The following is a 17,623-nucleotide window of genomic DNA, read 5'->3' on the forward strand; positions in this document are numbered from 1 at the left end:
GAACTAGAACAGAACTAGAACAGAACTAGAACAGAACTAGAACAGAACTAGAACAGAACTAGAACAGAACTAGAACAGAACTAGAAACAGAACAGAACTAGAACAGAACTAGAACAGAACTAGAACAGAACTAGAACAGAACTAGAACAGAACTAGAACAGAACTAGAACAGAACTAGAACAGAACTAGAACAGAACTAGAACAGAACTAGAACAGAACTAGAACAGAACTAGAACAGAACTAGAACAGAACTAGAACAGAACTAGAACAGAACTAGAACAGAACTAGAACAGAACTAGAACAGAACTAGAACAGAACTAGAACAGAACTAGAACAGAACTAGAACAGAACTAGAACAGAACTAGAACAGAACTAGAACAGAACTAGAACAGAACTAGAACAGAACTAGAACAGAACTAGAACAGAACTAGAACAGAACTAGAACAGAACTAGAACAGAACTAGAACAGAACTAGAACAGAACTAGAACAGAACTAGAACAGAACTAGAACAGAACTAGAACAGAACTAGAACAGAACTAGAACAGAACTAGAACAGAACTAGAACAGAACTAGAACAGAACTAGAACAGAACTAGAACAAAACTAGAACAAAACTAGAACAGAACTAGAACAGAACTAGAACAGAACTAGAACAGAACTAGAACAGAAACAGAACTAGAACAGAACTAGAACAGAACTAGAACAGAACTAGAACAGAACTAGAACAGAACTAGAACAGAACTAGAACAGAACTAGAACAGAACTAGAACAGAACTAGAACAGAACTAGAACAGAACTAGAACAGAACTAGAACAGAACTAGAAAAGAACTAGAACAGAACTAGAACAGAACTAGAACAGAACTAGAACAGAACTAGAACAGAACAGAACTAGAACAGAACAGAACTAGAACAGAACTAGAACAGAACTAGAACAGAACAGAACAGAACTAGAACAGAACTAGAACAGAACTGGAACAGAACTAGAACAGAACTAGAACAGAACTAGAACAGAACTAGAACAGAACTAGAACAGAACTAGAACAGAACTAGAACAGAACTAGAACAGAACTAGAACAGAACTAGAACAGAACTAGAACAGAACTAGAACAGAACTAGAACAGAACTAGAACAGAACAGAACAGAACAGAACTAGAACAGAACTAGAACAGAACTAGAACAGAACTAGAACAGAACTAGAACAGAACTAGAACAGAACTAGAACAGAACTAGAACAGAACTAGAACAGAACTAGAACAGAACTAGAACAGAACTAGAACAGAACTAGAACAGAACTAGAACAGAACTAGAACAGAACTAGAACAGAACTAGAACAGAACTAGAACAGAACTAGAACAGAACTAGAACAGAACTAGAACAGAACTAGAACAGAACTAGAACAGAACTAGAACAGAACTAGAACAGAACTAGAACAGAACTAGAACAGAACTAGAACAGAACTAGAACAGAACTAGAACAGAACTAGAACAGAACTAGAACAGAACTAGAACAGAACTAGAACAGAACTAGAAAAGAACTAGAACAGAACTAGAACAGAACTAGAACAGAACTAGAACAGAACTAGACAGAACTAGAACAGAACTAGAACGAACTAGAACAGAACTAGAACAGAACTAGAACAGAACTAGAACAGAACTAGAACAGAACTAGAACAGAACTAGAACAGAACTAGAACAGAACAGAACTAGAGCAGAACTAGAACAGAACTAGAACAGAACTAGAACAGAACTAGAACAGAACTAGAGCAGAACTAGAACAGAACTAGAACAGAACCAGAACAGAACTAGAACAGAACTAGAACAGAACTGGAACAGAACTGGAACAGAACTAGAACAGAACTTGAACAGAAATAGAACAGAAACTAGAACAGAACTAGAACAGAACTAGAACAGAACTAGAACTAGAACAGAACTAGAACAGAACTAGAACAGAACTAGAACAGAACTAGAACAGAACTAGAACAGAACTAGAACAGAACTAGACAGAACTAGAACAGAACTAGAACAGAACTAGAACAGAACTAGAACAAAACTAGAACAGAACTGGAACAGAACTAGAACAGAACTGGAACAGAACTAGAACAGAACCAGAACAGAACTAGAACAGAACTAGAACAGAACTAGAACAGAACTAGAACTAGAACAGAACTAGAACAGAACTAGAACAGAACTAGAACAGAACTAGAACTAGAACAGAACTAGAACAGAACTAGAAAACAACTAGAACACAACTAGAACAGAACTAAAGCAGAACTAGAACAGAACTGAACTATGTATCTTCAAAATTGTGAATTATGTTTGATTTATAGACCCGCCAAAGTTCGTACTCTATGGTCGAAACACGACCTACATACATATACAATATATGAGCATAAGCGCATTATAGGGCACCGCTATAGTCGTATAGAGTGTATATAAGAAGCAACAGTTTCATAATTCTCATCATCCTCATCATCAGCATGATAAATTTTTTGACATGTTGATTTTAAATAGTAGGTTGTCAGTTGAATTTTTTTTATTCTTAGTGGGTTTTACTAAGTTGACGATTAAATAAATGAATGAATCTTAAAAGGTATGTATGTGTTTGTATGAATGTGCAATTGTTTAAGTATGAATCCGTTCAACTTACCGATTAAATATGATGAACGTGAGACTATTTGTGATTAGGGACAAAAGGGTGCGTTTCATACTTATCATGTGAAAATATTTTAATCTACGATTTTTTTTAAGTTTTATTATTATGGGCAGAAATGCTGTAAAATGTTGTGGAGATTTTAGTTCTATAAATAATATTTTTTTAGTAACACTGTGTTACAAATTGTTATTATTTATGGGACTTATTTGGAAACAGTTTGCACATAAATCATTCGAAATAATAATTTTATGTGAAACAACATAAACATCCGAAACATTTATGGATAGACAGAATTCCTTTGCCAAACTAGATATTTTTAATGACCCCTTAATTGATTTTGTAATTAGCATTAATTTGCGAGTGACAGGCACACACTCTGTCGTCACTGGCACTAAATTAACTGTGACATTTGACAAAATTATTCCCATTAGTTTTCTAATGAGTCAATGTATCCTGTTTTAGAAAATTTGTTACAAGTTCCTTGAAGTTTTAATTCAAAATAAAAAATAAATTTATTTAAAAACTTTTTTTAAAATAAAATACAAGTTATCCCCTAAACTATTTAATATTTAAATATTTTAAATTTATTACAAACAATTTAATTTTCTCCCCCTATTTGGAACAAATAGTCTCTTTCAATATTTACTTGCAATAAATTTGAAAAAGTTTAACTTTCTGTCACTCCATTATTTATTTAAATACAAAGTCAAACTAAGAGGAAGCAGGAAAAAACAACAACGAAAATATCTCATGTATTTCAGCACTTCATGTTGTAACTTCTATATTCAGAAGTTGAGAGCTTGAATATGAACTCCTGAAGCACCACAAACCATACCTTTTAAATGGACAGTAAATTTTAAAAGAATTGAACTTAAACTGTAAACTCAAGAAGTTTACATACCCTACAGTGCTAAATATTGAAAATAATGCTCCTAACCATTCTTATTCCATTAAACATTAATTTCATGTTCAATTTAAGTCCTAATTTAGTTCTAGTCCACTTCTAGTTTAGTTCGAATTCAGTTCTAGTTCAGTTTTAGTTCAGTTCTAGTTCAGTTCTAGTTCAGTTCTAGTTCAGTTCTAGTTCAGTTCTAGTTCAGTTCTAGTTCAGTTCTAGTTCAGTTCTAGTTCAGTTCTAGTTCAGTTCTAGTTCAGTTCTAGTTCAGTTCTAGTTCAGTTCTAGTTCAGTTCTAGTTCAGTTCTAGTTCAGTTCTAGTTCAGTTCAAGTTCAGTTCTAGTTCAGTTCTAGTTCAGTTCTAGTTCAGTTCTAGTTCAGTTCTAGTTCTAGTTCAGTTCTAGTTCAGTTCTAGTTCAGTTCTAGTTCAGTTCAAGTTCAGTTCTAGTTCAGTTCTAGTTCAGTTCTAGTTCTGTTCTAGTTCTGTTCTAGTTCTGTTCTAGTTCTGTTCTAGTTCTGTTCTAGTTCTGTTCTAGTTCTGTTCTAGTTCTGTTCTAGTTCTGTTCTAGTTCTGTTCTAGTTCTGTTCTAGTTCTGTTCTAGTTTTTCTGTTTAGTTCTGTTTTAGTTCTTTTAGTTCTGTTTTAGTTCTGTTCTAGTTCTGTTCTAGTTCTGTTCTAGTTCTGTTTTAGTTCTGTTCTAGTTCTGTTCTAGTTCTGTTCAAGTTCTGTTCTAATTCTCTTCAAGTTCTGTTCTAGTTCAGTTCTAGTTCTGTTCTAGTTCTGTTCTAGTTCTGTTCTAGTTCTGTTCTAGTTCTGTTCTAGTTCTGTTCTAGTTCTGTTCTAGTTCTGTTCTAGTTCTGTTCTAGTTCTGTTCTAGTTCTGTTCTAGTTCTGTTCTAGTTCTGTTCTAGTTCTGTGTAGTTCTGTTCTAGTTCTGTTCTAGTTCTGTTCTAGTTCTGTTCTAGTTCTGTTCTAGTTCTGTTCTAGTTCTGTTCTAGTTCTGTTCTAGTTCTGTTCTAGTTCTGTTCTAGTTCTGTTCTAGTTCTGTTCTAGTTCTGTTCTAGTTCTGTTCTAGTTCTGTTCTAGTTCTTCTGTTCTAGTTCTGTTCTAGTTCTGTTCTAGTTCTGTTCTAGTTCTGTTCTAGTTCTGTTCTAGTTCTGTTCTAGTTCTGTTCTAGTTCTGTTCTAGTTCTGTTCTAGTTCTGTTCTAGTTCTGTTCTAGTTCTGTTCTAGTTCTGTTCTAGTTCTGTTCTAGTTCTAGTTCTGTTCTAGTTCTGTTCTAGTTCTGTTCTAGTTCTGTTCTAGTTCTGTTCTAGTTCTGTTCTAGTTCTGTTCTAGTTCTAGTTCTGTTCTAGTTCTGTTCTAGTTCTAGTTCTGTTCTAGTTCTGTTCTAGTTCTGTTCTAGTTCTGTTCTAGTTCTGTTCTAGTTCTGTTCTAGTGTTCTAGTTCTGTTCTGTTCTAGTTATGTTCTAGTTCTGTTCTAGTTCTGTTCTAGTTCTGTTCTAGTTCTGTTCTAGTTCTGTTCTAGTTCTGTTCTAGTTCTGTTCTAGTCTGTTCTAGTTCGTCTAGTTTCTGTTCTAGTCTGTTCTAGTTCTGTTATAGTTCTGTCTAGTTCTGTCTAAGTTCTGTTCTAGTTCTGTTCTAGTTTCTGTTCTAGTTCTGTCTAGTTCTGTTCTAGTTCTGTTCTAGTTGTTCTAGTTCTAGTGTCTGTTCTAGTTCTGTTCTAGTTCTGTTTCTTAGTTCTGTTTCTAGTTCTGTTCTAGTTATTTGCTAGTTCTGTTCTAGTTCTGTTTCTAGTTCTGTTCTATTCTGTTCTAGTCTGTTCTAGTTCTGGTTCTAGTTCTGTTCTAGTTCTGTTGTAGTTCTGTTCTGTTCTAGTTCTGTTCTAGTTTCTGTTCTAGTTCTGTTCTAGTTCTGTTCTAGTTCTGTTCTAGTTCTGTTCTAGTTCTAGTTCTGTTCTAGTTCCTAGTTCTGTTCTAGTCTTGTCCTAGTACTGTTCTAGTTCTGTTCTAGTTCTGTTCTAGTTCTGTTCTAGTTCTGTTCTAGTTCTGTTCTAGTTCTGTTCTAGTTCTGTTCTAGTTCTGTTCTAGTTTTGTCTAGTTCTGTTCTAGTTCTGTTCTAGTTGTTCTAGTTCTGTTCTAGTTCTGTTCTAGTTCTGTTCTAGTTCTGTTCTAGTTCTGTTCTAGTTCTGTTCTAGTTCTGTTCTAGTTCTGTTCTAGTTATGTTCTAGTTCTGTTATAGTCTGTTAAGGTTCTGTTCTATTTCTGTACCGCTATTGTAAAATATCATGTAGTCGGCTTTGTCCGTTTAGAATTGTTTTTTTTTATTTTTCTTTGTAACTTTTTGATCAATAGAGGACATACTCACACACTCAAAGAAAGTTTACAGAAAGAAGAGTATACAAAAAAAGAAACAAAATAGAAAATATAAAAAAAAAACTTTTGCATCTAAAGATATAAACAAAGTTCTGATAAAATGTCAGTAACATTTAAGTGAATGTTAATAAATGCACTGTGGTCTTAAGCAAAAAAGTTAGCAAAACAAAATATTGAACTATAAAACCTTGTCCATGGTCGAATTTGTATATGAGTCTGTGGCAAATTGGTTGAGTTTGTTATTTAATAGTGCCTTTCAAATATCTAAAGTTTCATAGTAATTTTTATAATATTTAATACCCACTGTAGAGGATAACTATCATATGTACAGAAACTTAACTTTTGCTGTGTGTAACTTTATCATAAACCAAACTTGCAGTATCAGCAGTACATCCTATAGAAAATATAGGTATGAACTGTGCTTGTAGCGGCTTTTATATATAACAGTTATTTTTAGTGCTAAAGATACAATTCTGGGAATATTTTGTATTGCTGAATAGGGATTTAATACTTATCAATCATAACACTGACAGAAAAAGTAACAACAAAAAATAAACAGAAAACTTCCCCAAGTAGTAGTAGCAGAAGGGTTCTTTCACATTCGCTGTTTAAGCCCCTTTATAAGAAATTATACCACTTACTTACGTATTACTCCCCTTATAGCCATTACACTTACGAGTAGTTAGTTGGCTTAAATTTCTTAACAAGACAATGTCCAAAATTGTTTTCAACTGAATTAAGTAGAGTACACTCGTTCATAGTTAAGATATTAAACAAAAAAGATACTTTTGTAAATACTAAAGTGAAATCTGGGCAGCAGGCCAAGATAAAGAAAAGTTATGGACCCTCCCACATACCGGCACCCACCACAAAGTTCAACAAGAAGAGGAAAGTAACAAACAAAAATAAAAAACAAAAGTTTGATAATTGCAAATGAAAGATGATCAGGAAAAAATATAATTAATTGTGAATTAATAAAGCAACAAGGAGAGAAAAAAGTAAAATAAGGAAGGAAAAGAAAACATAAATATGAAAAAAAAAAAATAATCATTTTTGTCTCATGAATACTAATGATGAATGATGGTTTCTGCTGTTGTTGTTCATGATAATGATGAGGTTGTTGGAGGCTGATGGAGTGTAAAGAAAAGGTAATTTAGTAGGAGTTCTCTTTTTAATTTTATAAGAAACGTAGATCTAATTAAAGAAGAACGTAGTAAACGGTTGAAGAATTAATTAGGTAATATTATTAGTTAAAGATTTTTTCATTTATAAAATACTTATACATACCTCTCTCTCTTCTTTATTTCTTTAAGTTTTAGGTTTATTTGAGTGATGTTAAAAATTCAATGAATTTAAAGTTAAAACCTTAGGATATGAAAATAATACTATTCCTAGGAGCGTATGAATAATGTGAATCAATCGTAATAAGTATTCGCTGTACTAAACATACAGTGCATAGTGTAGTAAACTTACAGTACACTATGGAAAATATACTTTACAATGCCAAAACATATATACATATTAATGACAAGTTGGTTAGTTAGTTAGTTAGTTAGTTAGTTAGTTAGTAGTTAGTTAGTTAGTTAGTTAGTTAGTTAGTTAGTTAGTAGTTAGTTAGTTAGTTAGTTAGTTAGTAGTTAGTTAGTTAGTTAGTTAGTTAGTTAGTTAGTTAGTAGTTAGTTAGTTAGTTAGTTAGTTAGTTAGTTAGTTAGTTAGTTAGTTAGTTAGTTAGTTAGTTAGTTAGTTAGTCTAGTTAGTTAGTTAGTTAGTTAGTTAGTTAGTTAGTTAGTTAGTTAGGTTAGTTCGTAGTAGTTAGTAGTAGTAGTATGTTAGTTAGTTAGTTAGTTAGTTAGTTAGTTAGTTAGTAGTAGTTAGTTAGTAGTTAGTAGTTAGTTAGTTAGTTAGTTAGTTAGTTAGTAGTTAGTAGTTAGTTAGTTAGTAGTTAGTTAGTTAGTTAGTTAGTTAGTTAGTTAGTTAGTTAGTTCGTTAGTTAGTTAGTTAGTTAGTTAGTTAGTTAGTTAGTTAGTTAGTTAGTTAGGTAGTTAGTTAGTAGTTAGTTAGTTAGTAGTTAGTTAGTTAGTTAGTAGTTAGTTAGTTAGTTAGTTAGTTAGTTAGTTAGTAGTTTAGTTAGTTAGTTAGTTAGTTAGTAGTTAGTTAGTAGTTAGTTAGTTAGTTAGTTAGTTAGTTAGTTAGTTAGTTAGTTAGTAGTAGTTAGTTAGTTAGTTAGTTAGTTAGTTAGTTAGTTAGTTAGTTAGTTAGTTAGTTAGTTAGTTAGTTAGTTAGTTAGTTAGTTAGTTAGTAGTTAGTTAGTTAGTAGTTAGTTAGTAGTTAGTTAGTTAGTTAGTTAGTTAGTTAGTTAGTTAGTTAGTTAGTTAGTTAGTTAGTTAGTTAGTTAGTTAGTTAGTTAGTTAGTTAGTTAGTTAGTTAGTTAGTAGTTAGTTAGTTAGTAGTTAGTTAGTTAGTTAAGTTAGTTAGTTAGTTAGTTAGTTAGTTAGTTAGTTAGTTAGTTAGTTAGTTAGTTAGTTAGTTAGTTAGTTAGTTAGTTAGTTAGTTAGTTAGTTAGTTAGTAGTTAGTAGTTAGTTAGTTAGTTAGTTAGTTAGTAGTTAGTTAGTTAGTTAGTTAGTTAGTTAGTTAGTAGTTAGTTAGTTAGTTAGTTAGTTAGTTAGTTAGTTAGTTAGTTAGTAGTAGTTAGTTAGTTAGTTAGTTAGTTAGTTAGTTCGTTAGTAGTTAGTTAGTTAGTTAGTTAGTTAGTTAGTTAGTAGTTAGTTAGTTATTAGTTAGTTAGTTAGTTAGTTAGTTAGTAGTTAGTTAGTTAGTTAGTTAGTAGTTAGTTAGTTAGTTAGTTAGTAGTTAGTTAGTTAGTTAGTTAGTTAGTTAGTTAGTTAGTTAGTTAGTAGTTAGTTAGTTAGTTAGTTAGTTAGTTAGTTAGTTCGTTAGTTAGTTAGTTAGTTAGTTAGTTAGTTAGTTAGTTAGTTAGTTAGTTAGTTAGTTAGTTAGTTAGTTAGTTAGTTAGTAGTAGTTAGTAGTTAGTTAGTTAGTTAGTAGTTAGTTAGTTAGTTAGTTAGTTAGTTAGTTAGTTAGTTAGTTAGTTAGTTAGTTAGTTAGTTAGTAGTTAGTTAGTTAGTAGTTAGTTAGTAGTGAGTTAGTAGTAGTTAGTAGTAGTTAGTTAGTTAGTTAGTTAGTTAGTTAGTTAGTTAGTTAGTTAGTTAGTTAGTTAGTTAGTGTTAGTAGTTAGTTAGTTAGTTAGTTAGTTAGTTAGTTAGTTAGTTAGTTAGTTAGTTAGTAGTAGTTAGTTAGTTAGTTAGTTAGTTAGTTAGTTAGTTAGTTAGTTAGTAGTTAGTGTAGTTAGTTAGTTAGTTAGTTAGTTAGTAGTTAGTTAGTTAGTTAGTTAGTTAGTTAGTAGTTAGTTAGTTAGTTAGTTAGTTAGTTAGTTAGTTAGTTAGTTAGTTAGTTAGTTAGTTAGTTAGTTAGTTAGTTAGTAGTTAGTTAGTTAGTTAGTTAGTTAGTTAGTTAGTTAGTTAGTTAGTAGTTAGTAGTTAGTTAGTTAGTTAGTTAGTAGTTAGTTAGTAGTTAGTTAGTTAGTTAGTTAGTTAGTTAGTTAGTTAGTTAGTTAGTTAGTTAGTTAGTTAGTAGTTAGTTAGTTAGTTAGTTGAAGTTATTAGGTTTGTGCCTTCGCTATTTTGACGGGCTCCCCTAGCGGTTGGTACTTTAGCACCTAAGAACCAAAGTAAAATAATTTTGTGAATCACCCTGTCACTTTTAAATAAAAATACATGTTTATAGTTATTGCCATAATACATTAACAACTATACTAATGTTAATAATTGAACCCGTTACCGTAATTTATTTAAGCGTTTTATCGTATTTAATATTTCAATACAGCCAATGTGTTCGTATTTAATTATCATTGAAAAAACACAGTTTAATCCAGCCATCGTTGTTATTTTAATATCCAGCTGACGCCGTCAAAAATGTTTGTCGGCATAGAGTTCTGTATGTGACATCATATAATTTTGTTATTGTTGTACCAATTTTTTCGCAAACGTCAAACAAAAAACAAACTAATTTTTTCTTATAATTGCGGCTAACTTGTTTAACGCAGTTATTTTGTAAAAAATCCTAACAGTATTTATTAAAAATTGTGTTTAAAGTAATCATAAACAGTGCCCCTCATAATGGCCGATCCAAAATTCGAAAATTTGCCAGGAATAGTAAGTTTATGGGAGAAAAAAAACAGTTACCATAAAAAACACAAATCAATTAGTCATCTGTTAAAAAGACCTGCCTTAAATTTCTCTATTTTTGCAAGAAAGTTAAAATTTTTTCCTTTAACAGGCTTATGACCAACCCGATGTTTATGAAACACCCGACAATCCGGAACAAGAAACTTCTGACTATTACGAGGAGGAGCCGGAAAATGAGGCCATTGAACGTTTACATATTTCCACAAAAGATTCGTACAAACGTTTTCATGGTGCTTCTCTGGAGGGTAACGTAGACTTTTCCGATCGTATAGGAAGACGTCTGTGTCGCGGTTATGAGGCTTCTTCGGGCGAATTTGAATTGGTGGGTATGGGTGAACGTGAGACACCTGTACAAAAGTGCCGACGTTTGCAGTGTGAAATGAATGAATTGTTGGAAGAGGTTTCTTCCTTGCAAAATGATCGCAAATTGTTGCAGGAAGAAAAAGAATCTTACGATGCAGTGGCCACTGTTATTGCCACAGCCAAAAAGGTACTGGACTCTCTTAGGTTAGAACAAGTATTGGGCAAGGAGCAGGCCCCCAGTAAAACCGACAAGGAAGTCAAGGCTCTTATCAATCAAGTGGAGGAATACAAGAAGTCAGGTGTTTTAACTGCTATACCCACTCCTGGCACAGATTTGGCTGCCTCGGCTCGCATAGCCAAGCTAGAACATCGTCTGCATCAGTTGGAACAGGCTGTGGGAGCTCAACCGGAGAAGTTAAGTCGCTTAACTACTCTGACACAAAGCACCAATGTTATGGATGCTGTACGCCAATTGAGTACTAAAGCGGCTCTCTTGCAATCGGAAAAAATCGATGCCATTGAAGAGCGTTTGGGTTCTTTGGGCACTAAAATGGATGCCATAGCCGAGAAATCTAGTGGTTCAGCGGACGAGGCTAAACGTGATCAAAAAGTTACCGATTTGTATGATATTGCTAAGAGAACCGAACCTGTGGCCGAAATTTTACCCGATATCATTGAAAGAATGCAGGCCCTGGAGTCTCTACATAAATATGGTAAGTGGAAAATATTCCTAATATTTTCAACTCTATAATTAGCTTTTTACAATTAGAAATGCACATTCTTTTGATTTCTAATTAAAATTTAATTTTTGTTTTTAAATTTTCAAAATATTTAAAAAAAATGTATCCCTGCAGCAATGAACTTCGCTAAAATAATTGCTGAAATCGAAGAAAAACAAAGCACCATAACCACTTCGTTGGTCAATAATAAAGAACTCCTGCATTCGGTTCAGGAAACATTTGCACAAAATCTCGAAACCATTAATAAAGAAGTGGCCAAGGTAGAGGAACGTGTTAATACAGTGGCTGGTAGTAAAAAATAAGAAATAAGACATTTTTGAGTCATACTCACTTTACTTTATTAATTTCCACTAAAAAAGAAAACATTTAAAGTTAATTTAATAAACTACTTATAAAAACAAGAAAAGTGAAAATTACTGACGGAGAAATAAATAAGTTAAAAACGAATATCAAGATAAATATTGATTCCTGTAAGTAGTTACTTAAAAGCTGTTTTTGTGTATTCACCATCAACAGATATTCTAAGCTGTAACACAGTGTAAGTATTCCTGGTATAACATTTTGAACTGAAACAATACTTAAATTGAAGTAAAAATTAACTAGGATTGGGCTTTTGTCCAATAGAAGTGAACTAGAATTGACCTAGAACAGATCTAGAACTGAACTAGAACTGAACTAGAACGGAACTAGTACTGGTCTAGAACTGGACTAGAAATGAACTAGAACTACACTAAAACTGAACTAGAACTGAACTGAACTTGAAATCAACTAGAACTGAACTATAACTGAACTATAACTGAACTATAACTGAACTAGAACTGAACTAGAACTGAACTAGAACTGAACTAGAACTGAACTAGAACTGAACTAGAACTGAACTAGAACTGAACTAGAACTGAACTAGAACTGAACTAAAACTGAACTAGAACTGAACTAGAACTGAACTAAACTAGAACTAAGCCAAAACTGAACTGGAACTGCACTAGGTTAGGTTAGAACTGAAGTAGAAGTAAACTAGAATTTCAAAGAATGAACGAAATTTTCTAATATCTCATTCTTTCAGGAGCGGTGATCTAACCGTTATAAACAGAGAGGCCTAGGGAGAGCGAATGCTCTCGAAGGCTTCAGTGTATATGCCGTACTAAGCTATAAAGCAACATGGTAATGAAGTGCTGGAGCTGACGGCGTATGCGGTAGGGCGCTTCACAGTCAACGGGGAAGTGCTGATATTAATAAACGAGGTGAGTTAGTGTTCAATTCCATTACTGCATGTTATCTTATTATCTGCAACAGGGGCATTATGCCAACGTTTAATAATAAAGATAGGGCAGCAGTTTTTGATATTGGCCTTAATAACCAAGTTAAAGTTCTTATTAAAGGTTGGAAAGTGAATACCGACTTTTCCTTCTCTGACTATAGTCGAATCACATTCACATTGAATTTGAATAAATCTAAACAGGAAGCCTTTAGGGTTCGTAGGAAAGCACAGACTGGTTAAAATTCTTCAACAGGGTTCAGTCAGGGATTTCGCAGAAATATTTTGCGATCTCTTGACATGGATAAAGTTGTAGATAAATTCACCAGCTTGTTAAAAGAGAGTTATGAACTAGAACTGAACTAGAACTGAATTGGAACTGAATTGGAACTGAATTGGAACTGAACTAGAACTGAATTGGAAGTGAATTGGAAGTGAATTGGATCTGATTTGGAACTGAACTAGAACTGAAAAAGAACTGAACTAAAACTAAACTAGAACTAGAACTGAAATAGAACTAGAACTAAACTAGAACTAAACTAGAAGTGAACTAGAACTGAACTAGAACTGAAATAGAACTGAACTAAAACTGAACTAGAACTGAACTAGAACTAAAATAGAACTGAACTAGAACTGAACTAGAACTGAACTAGAACTGAACTAGAACTGAACTAGAACTGAACTAGAACTGAACTAGAACTGAACTAGAACTGAACTAGAACTGAACTAGAACTGAACTAGAACTGAACTAGAACTGAACCAGAACTGAACTAGAACTGAACTAGAACTGAACTAGAACTGAACTAGAACTGAACTAGAACTGAACTAGAACTGAACTAGAACTGAACTAGAACTGAACTAGAACTGAACTAGAACTGAACTAGAACTGAACTAGAACTGAACTAGAACTGAACTAGAACTGAACTAGAACTGAACTAGAACTGAACTAGAACTGAACTAGAACTGAACTAGAACTGAACTAGAACTGAACTAGAACTGAACTAGAACTGAACTAGAACTGAACTAGAACTGAACTAGAACTGAACTAGAACTGAACTAGAACTGAACTAGAACTGAACTAGAACTGAACTAGAACTGAACTAGAACTGAACTAGAACTGAACTAGAACTGAACTAGAACTGAACTAGAACTGAACTAGAACTGAACTAGAACTGAACTAGAACTGAACTAGAACTGAACTAGAACTGAACTAGAACTGAACTAAAACTAGAACTAAACTAAACTAACTAAACTGAACTAGAACTGAACTAGAACTGAACTAGAACTGAACTAGAACTGAACTAGAACTGAACTAGAACTGAACTAGAACTGAACTAGAACTGAACTAGAACTGAACTAGAACTGAACTAGAACTGAACTAGAACTGAACTAGAACTGAACTAGAACTGAACTAGAACTGAACTAGAACTGAACTAGAACTGAACTAGAACTGAACTAGAACTGAACTAGAACTGAACTAGAACTGAACTAGAACTGAACTAGAACTGAACTAGAACTAGAACTAGAACTGAACTAGAACTGAACTAGAACTGAACTAGAACTGAACTAGAACTGAACTAGAACTGAACTAGAACTGAACTAGAACTGAACTAGAACTGAACTAGAACTGAACTAGAACTGAACTAGAACTGAACATAGAACTGAACTAGAACTGAACTAGAACTGAACTAGAACTGAACTAGAACTGAACTAGAACTGAACTAGAACTGAACTAGAACTGACCTAGAACTGACCTAGAACTGAACTAGAACTGAACTAGAACTGAACTAGAACTGAACTAGAACTGAACTAGAACAGAACTAGAACTGTACTAGAACTGAACTAGAACTGAACTAGAACTGAACTAGAACTGAACTAGAACTGAACTAGAACAGAACTAGAACAGAACTAGAACTGAACTAGAACTGAACTAGAACTGAACTAGAACTGAACTAGACTGAACTAGAACTGAACTAGAACTAAACTAGAACTGAACTAGAGCTAAGTCTAAGTTAGAACTGAACTGAATAACTTACTAAAACTATAATTTGAAGATTCCAAATTGTGTGTGACCCACCAATATTTGTAGAAAATTGATGATCTCAAGTAATAAAAATTTGGCGATATCTATTGCAAATTCTTAAATATTGAAATATTAAGATACAAACCTATTTTTTCAAAATAGTTCACTCTCAAATTAAAACATCAGTTTCCGTTTTTTTATTTGTTTTACAATTTTTATTTAAAGCCTTTTTTCTTTAATAATTTCTCTTTGTTTTATCCATTTTGAAATATTTTTCATTTACCTTTTCATTATTTTATTGTTTTACTCTTTTTTATATATATAATTATTTTTATATTTAAGTAAATTTTCCATGGGGAATATTGGTTTTCATTTATTGAAATAGTGATACGGCCCACCTGTATATATTGTAGAAAATTGATGATCTCAAGTAATAAAAATTTGGCGATATCTATTGCAAATTCTTAAATATTGAAATATTAAGATACAAACCTATTTTTTCAAAATAGTTCACTCTCAAATTAAAACATCAGTTTCCGTTTTTTTATTTGTTTTACAATTTTTATTTAAAGCCTTTTTTCTTTAATAATTTCTCTTTGTTTTATCCATTTTGAAATATTTTTCATTTACCTTTTCATTATTTTATTGTTTTACTCTTTTTTATATATATAATTATTTTTATATTTAAGTAAATTTTCCATGGGGAATATTGGTTTTCATTTATTGAAATAGTGATACGGCCCACCTGTATATATTTTGGGTTTAAATTTGTTTTGCGTTTTGAGATTTTTCTGTTGTTAATTTATGATAGAAATTCAAATTTGTTTCAGTTGGTTTTGAATTCGTATCTAATTCTTACGATTTGTGTTAGGAGGATTGAGATTCTTTTTGTTTTCTTTTTCACTTAAGTTTAAATGGGTTTTTTTAATACATGTATAATTTTAATTTTGTTTTTTTTAAGTTTAGAAGATGACAAATACATATAATAATAAATTTTAAATTCTTTTAAATCAAAAAGTTTAATTTAAAAGTTATTTTATATGCAAATAAATATTTATTTAGTTGCGATTTAAATTAGTTATATATTTTCCATATATTTTTAGTTTAAACATTTTACATTTATTTTATTTAATTAAATGGTTGTTTATTTAAAAATTTGCCTTGATCGTTTAGAAGTGTGATTTTTTTTCATTTAAAAAGAAATTTCCAAACATTTATATTTTAGTTTTTTTTTTTCATTTAAGAAAAATTAAATAATTGTTTATACATTTTTCCCTTAATTTACAGTTTATTGTTGTTATATTTGTTTAAAATTTTAACTTAAATTAATTAAAACTTTAAAAAAAAAATTTCACTAATTTTCTTTATGTTTATCAAGCTTAAACTTAAAAAAGCTTTTGTTTTTCTCTTCTCTCGTTTAACATTGTTTTGTACACTTTTCCCTAGAATTCTTAACATTTTGTATTATTTTTTCAAATACAAATGAAAGAATTCATTTTATCCTTTAGTTTTTTACTTGCAAAAACCTAAAAATAGCTTTTAAAAGCTACTTTTTATTAAAGCTTTTTTAAGCTTTACTAAATTTTAAGCTCGTCAATGTTGCTACTTCCTGCTAACAAGAAAACTAAAGCTAAATTAATCAAAGTTAGCATCGAGAAAGAAAGATTTAATAATATTTTTCATTTTATTTAAAAAAGCTTTAAACCTCTTACAGCATAAGAAAATTTAAATTTTTTTAAATAAATTAATTTTAAAGATAAAAGCTTTACAAAAGCTCTAAAAGCTTCTTTCCAAAATTTTCAATTAAAATAAAGAAAGCTTTCCTAAGCTTCAGAAACAGCCTTTTTCTGCAGTTGTTTTAATATTAATGAAGAAAGTATACTAAAAGCTTTTTTAAATTTTAATGAAGAAAGCTTTATTAATAATGCTTCAAAAAGCTTTCGAAAATGTCCAAAAATTTGAGTTTTTAAACGGCCCTTAAAGAAAAACAAAACGTTTAAACAGTTAATAAAAGCTTTTTGAAATTTAATTAAAAAAAGCTTTTTAAAATTATAATGAAGAATGAGCTTTTAGGATAAAAGCTTTCGAAAATTTAAAAAAAATTAGTTTTCAAATGGCCCTTAAAAAGAAAGCCTTTTAACAGTTAACAAAAGCTTTTTTAATTTAATGAAAAAAAGCTTTTTAAAAGCTTTTCAAGTTTTAATGAAGAAAGCTTCTAAAAAGTTCAATGTAGTTTTTAACTTTTCTTTCTGAGAAATATAAAATAAGAAAAAAGCTTTTTCGAAAACACATTTCTTAAAAGCTTGCTAAACTTAGCTTATGAGTTTTCTATTTAAAAACATTTTCAATTTAACATTTAAAAGCTTTAACTTAAACTTAAAAAATGCCATACAAACTAAAACTATACTTTATTTTAAACTCCTTTCAAACTTAATTCAATTTTAAACAAATTAATTTCAAACGAAAAAAAAAGCTCTTTAAAAACTATACATAAAATGTTGCTTTAAAAATTGAGCTTTTTAAACCAATTTGCATTGTAAGCGCATTTAAGTTTATTAAAAGTTTATTTTTACACAAAAAAGACAAACATAAATACACACACATACATAAATATAATTTCCATTAAATATTGTATATTTCTTTATAAATATATAGATAGCTTTTTCTCAAAATTTGTCTAAGCAAAATTTGTAAATTTGTATTAGGGGAAAAAACGCTTTAAAAAGTTTGCTAAAAGTTTTGCTATTTATAATTAAATATGTATTTTGTTTGGTAAATTTATTGTCTTTTTAATTAATTAAGTTTAATGAAACGTTATATTCTTTTTGGTTAAGGACGGTAGCCGTAAAAATTAGCGAGTTTAAATTTTGTATGATTCTCGCAAAGAGAATCGAGTGTGTTATATACATTTATATATAAATATATGTAGATATAAAAGCTTTTATATTGAGAAATATTAAAGACTTATTAAGCGCTAAGTTTTCGAAATAAAAGCTTTTCGCCAAGCGCTATAAAAAGCAAGCATATTCGATTGAATATTAATACAAATCCTATTAAACCTTTAAAGTTTAAAAGCTCTAAAAAAACTTTTAATTTTCGTAAAAAAATTCAGTCACAAAAGTTACCAAACAGTTAT

At 30.9% G+C, this 17,623-nt stretch overlaps 1 protein-coding gene across 1 annotated transcript; it reads left to right on the forward strand.

The window, feature by feature from the left end:
* The first annotated feature begins 9,906 nt into the window (after positions 1-9,906).
* LOC119607420 (dynactin subunit 2) lies at positions 9,907-11,610 on the forward strand. Its single transcript, XM_037961312.1, has 3 exons — positions 9,907-10,133; positions 10,258-11,182; positions 11,324-11,610. Exons 1-3 carry the CDS (start codon positions 10,098-10,100, stop codon positions 11,509-11,511), a joined length of 1,149 nt encoding a protein of 382 aa, XP_037817240.1. The 5' UTR covers positions 9,907-10,097; the 3' UTR covers positions 11,512-11,610.
* Positions 11,611-17,623: the final 6,013 nt, after the last annotated feature.

The sequence above is a fragment of the Lucilia sericata genome, unplaced genomic scaffold (genome assembly GCF_015586225.1).
Source record: "Lucilia sericata isolate MDLA Ls3-8-SP2 unplaced genomic scaffold, ASM1558622v1 Contig000692F_arrow, whole genome shotgun sequence".
NCBI lineage: Eukaryota > Metazoa > Arthropoda > Insecta > Diptera > Calliphoridae > Lucilia > Lucilia sericata.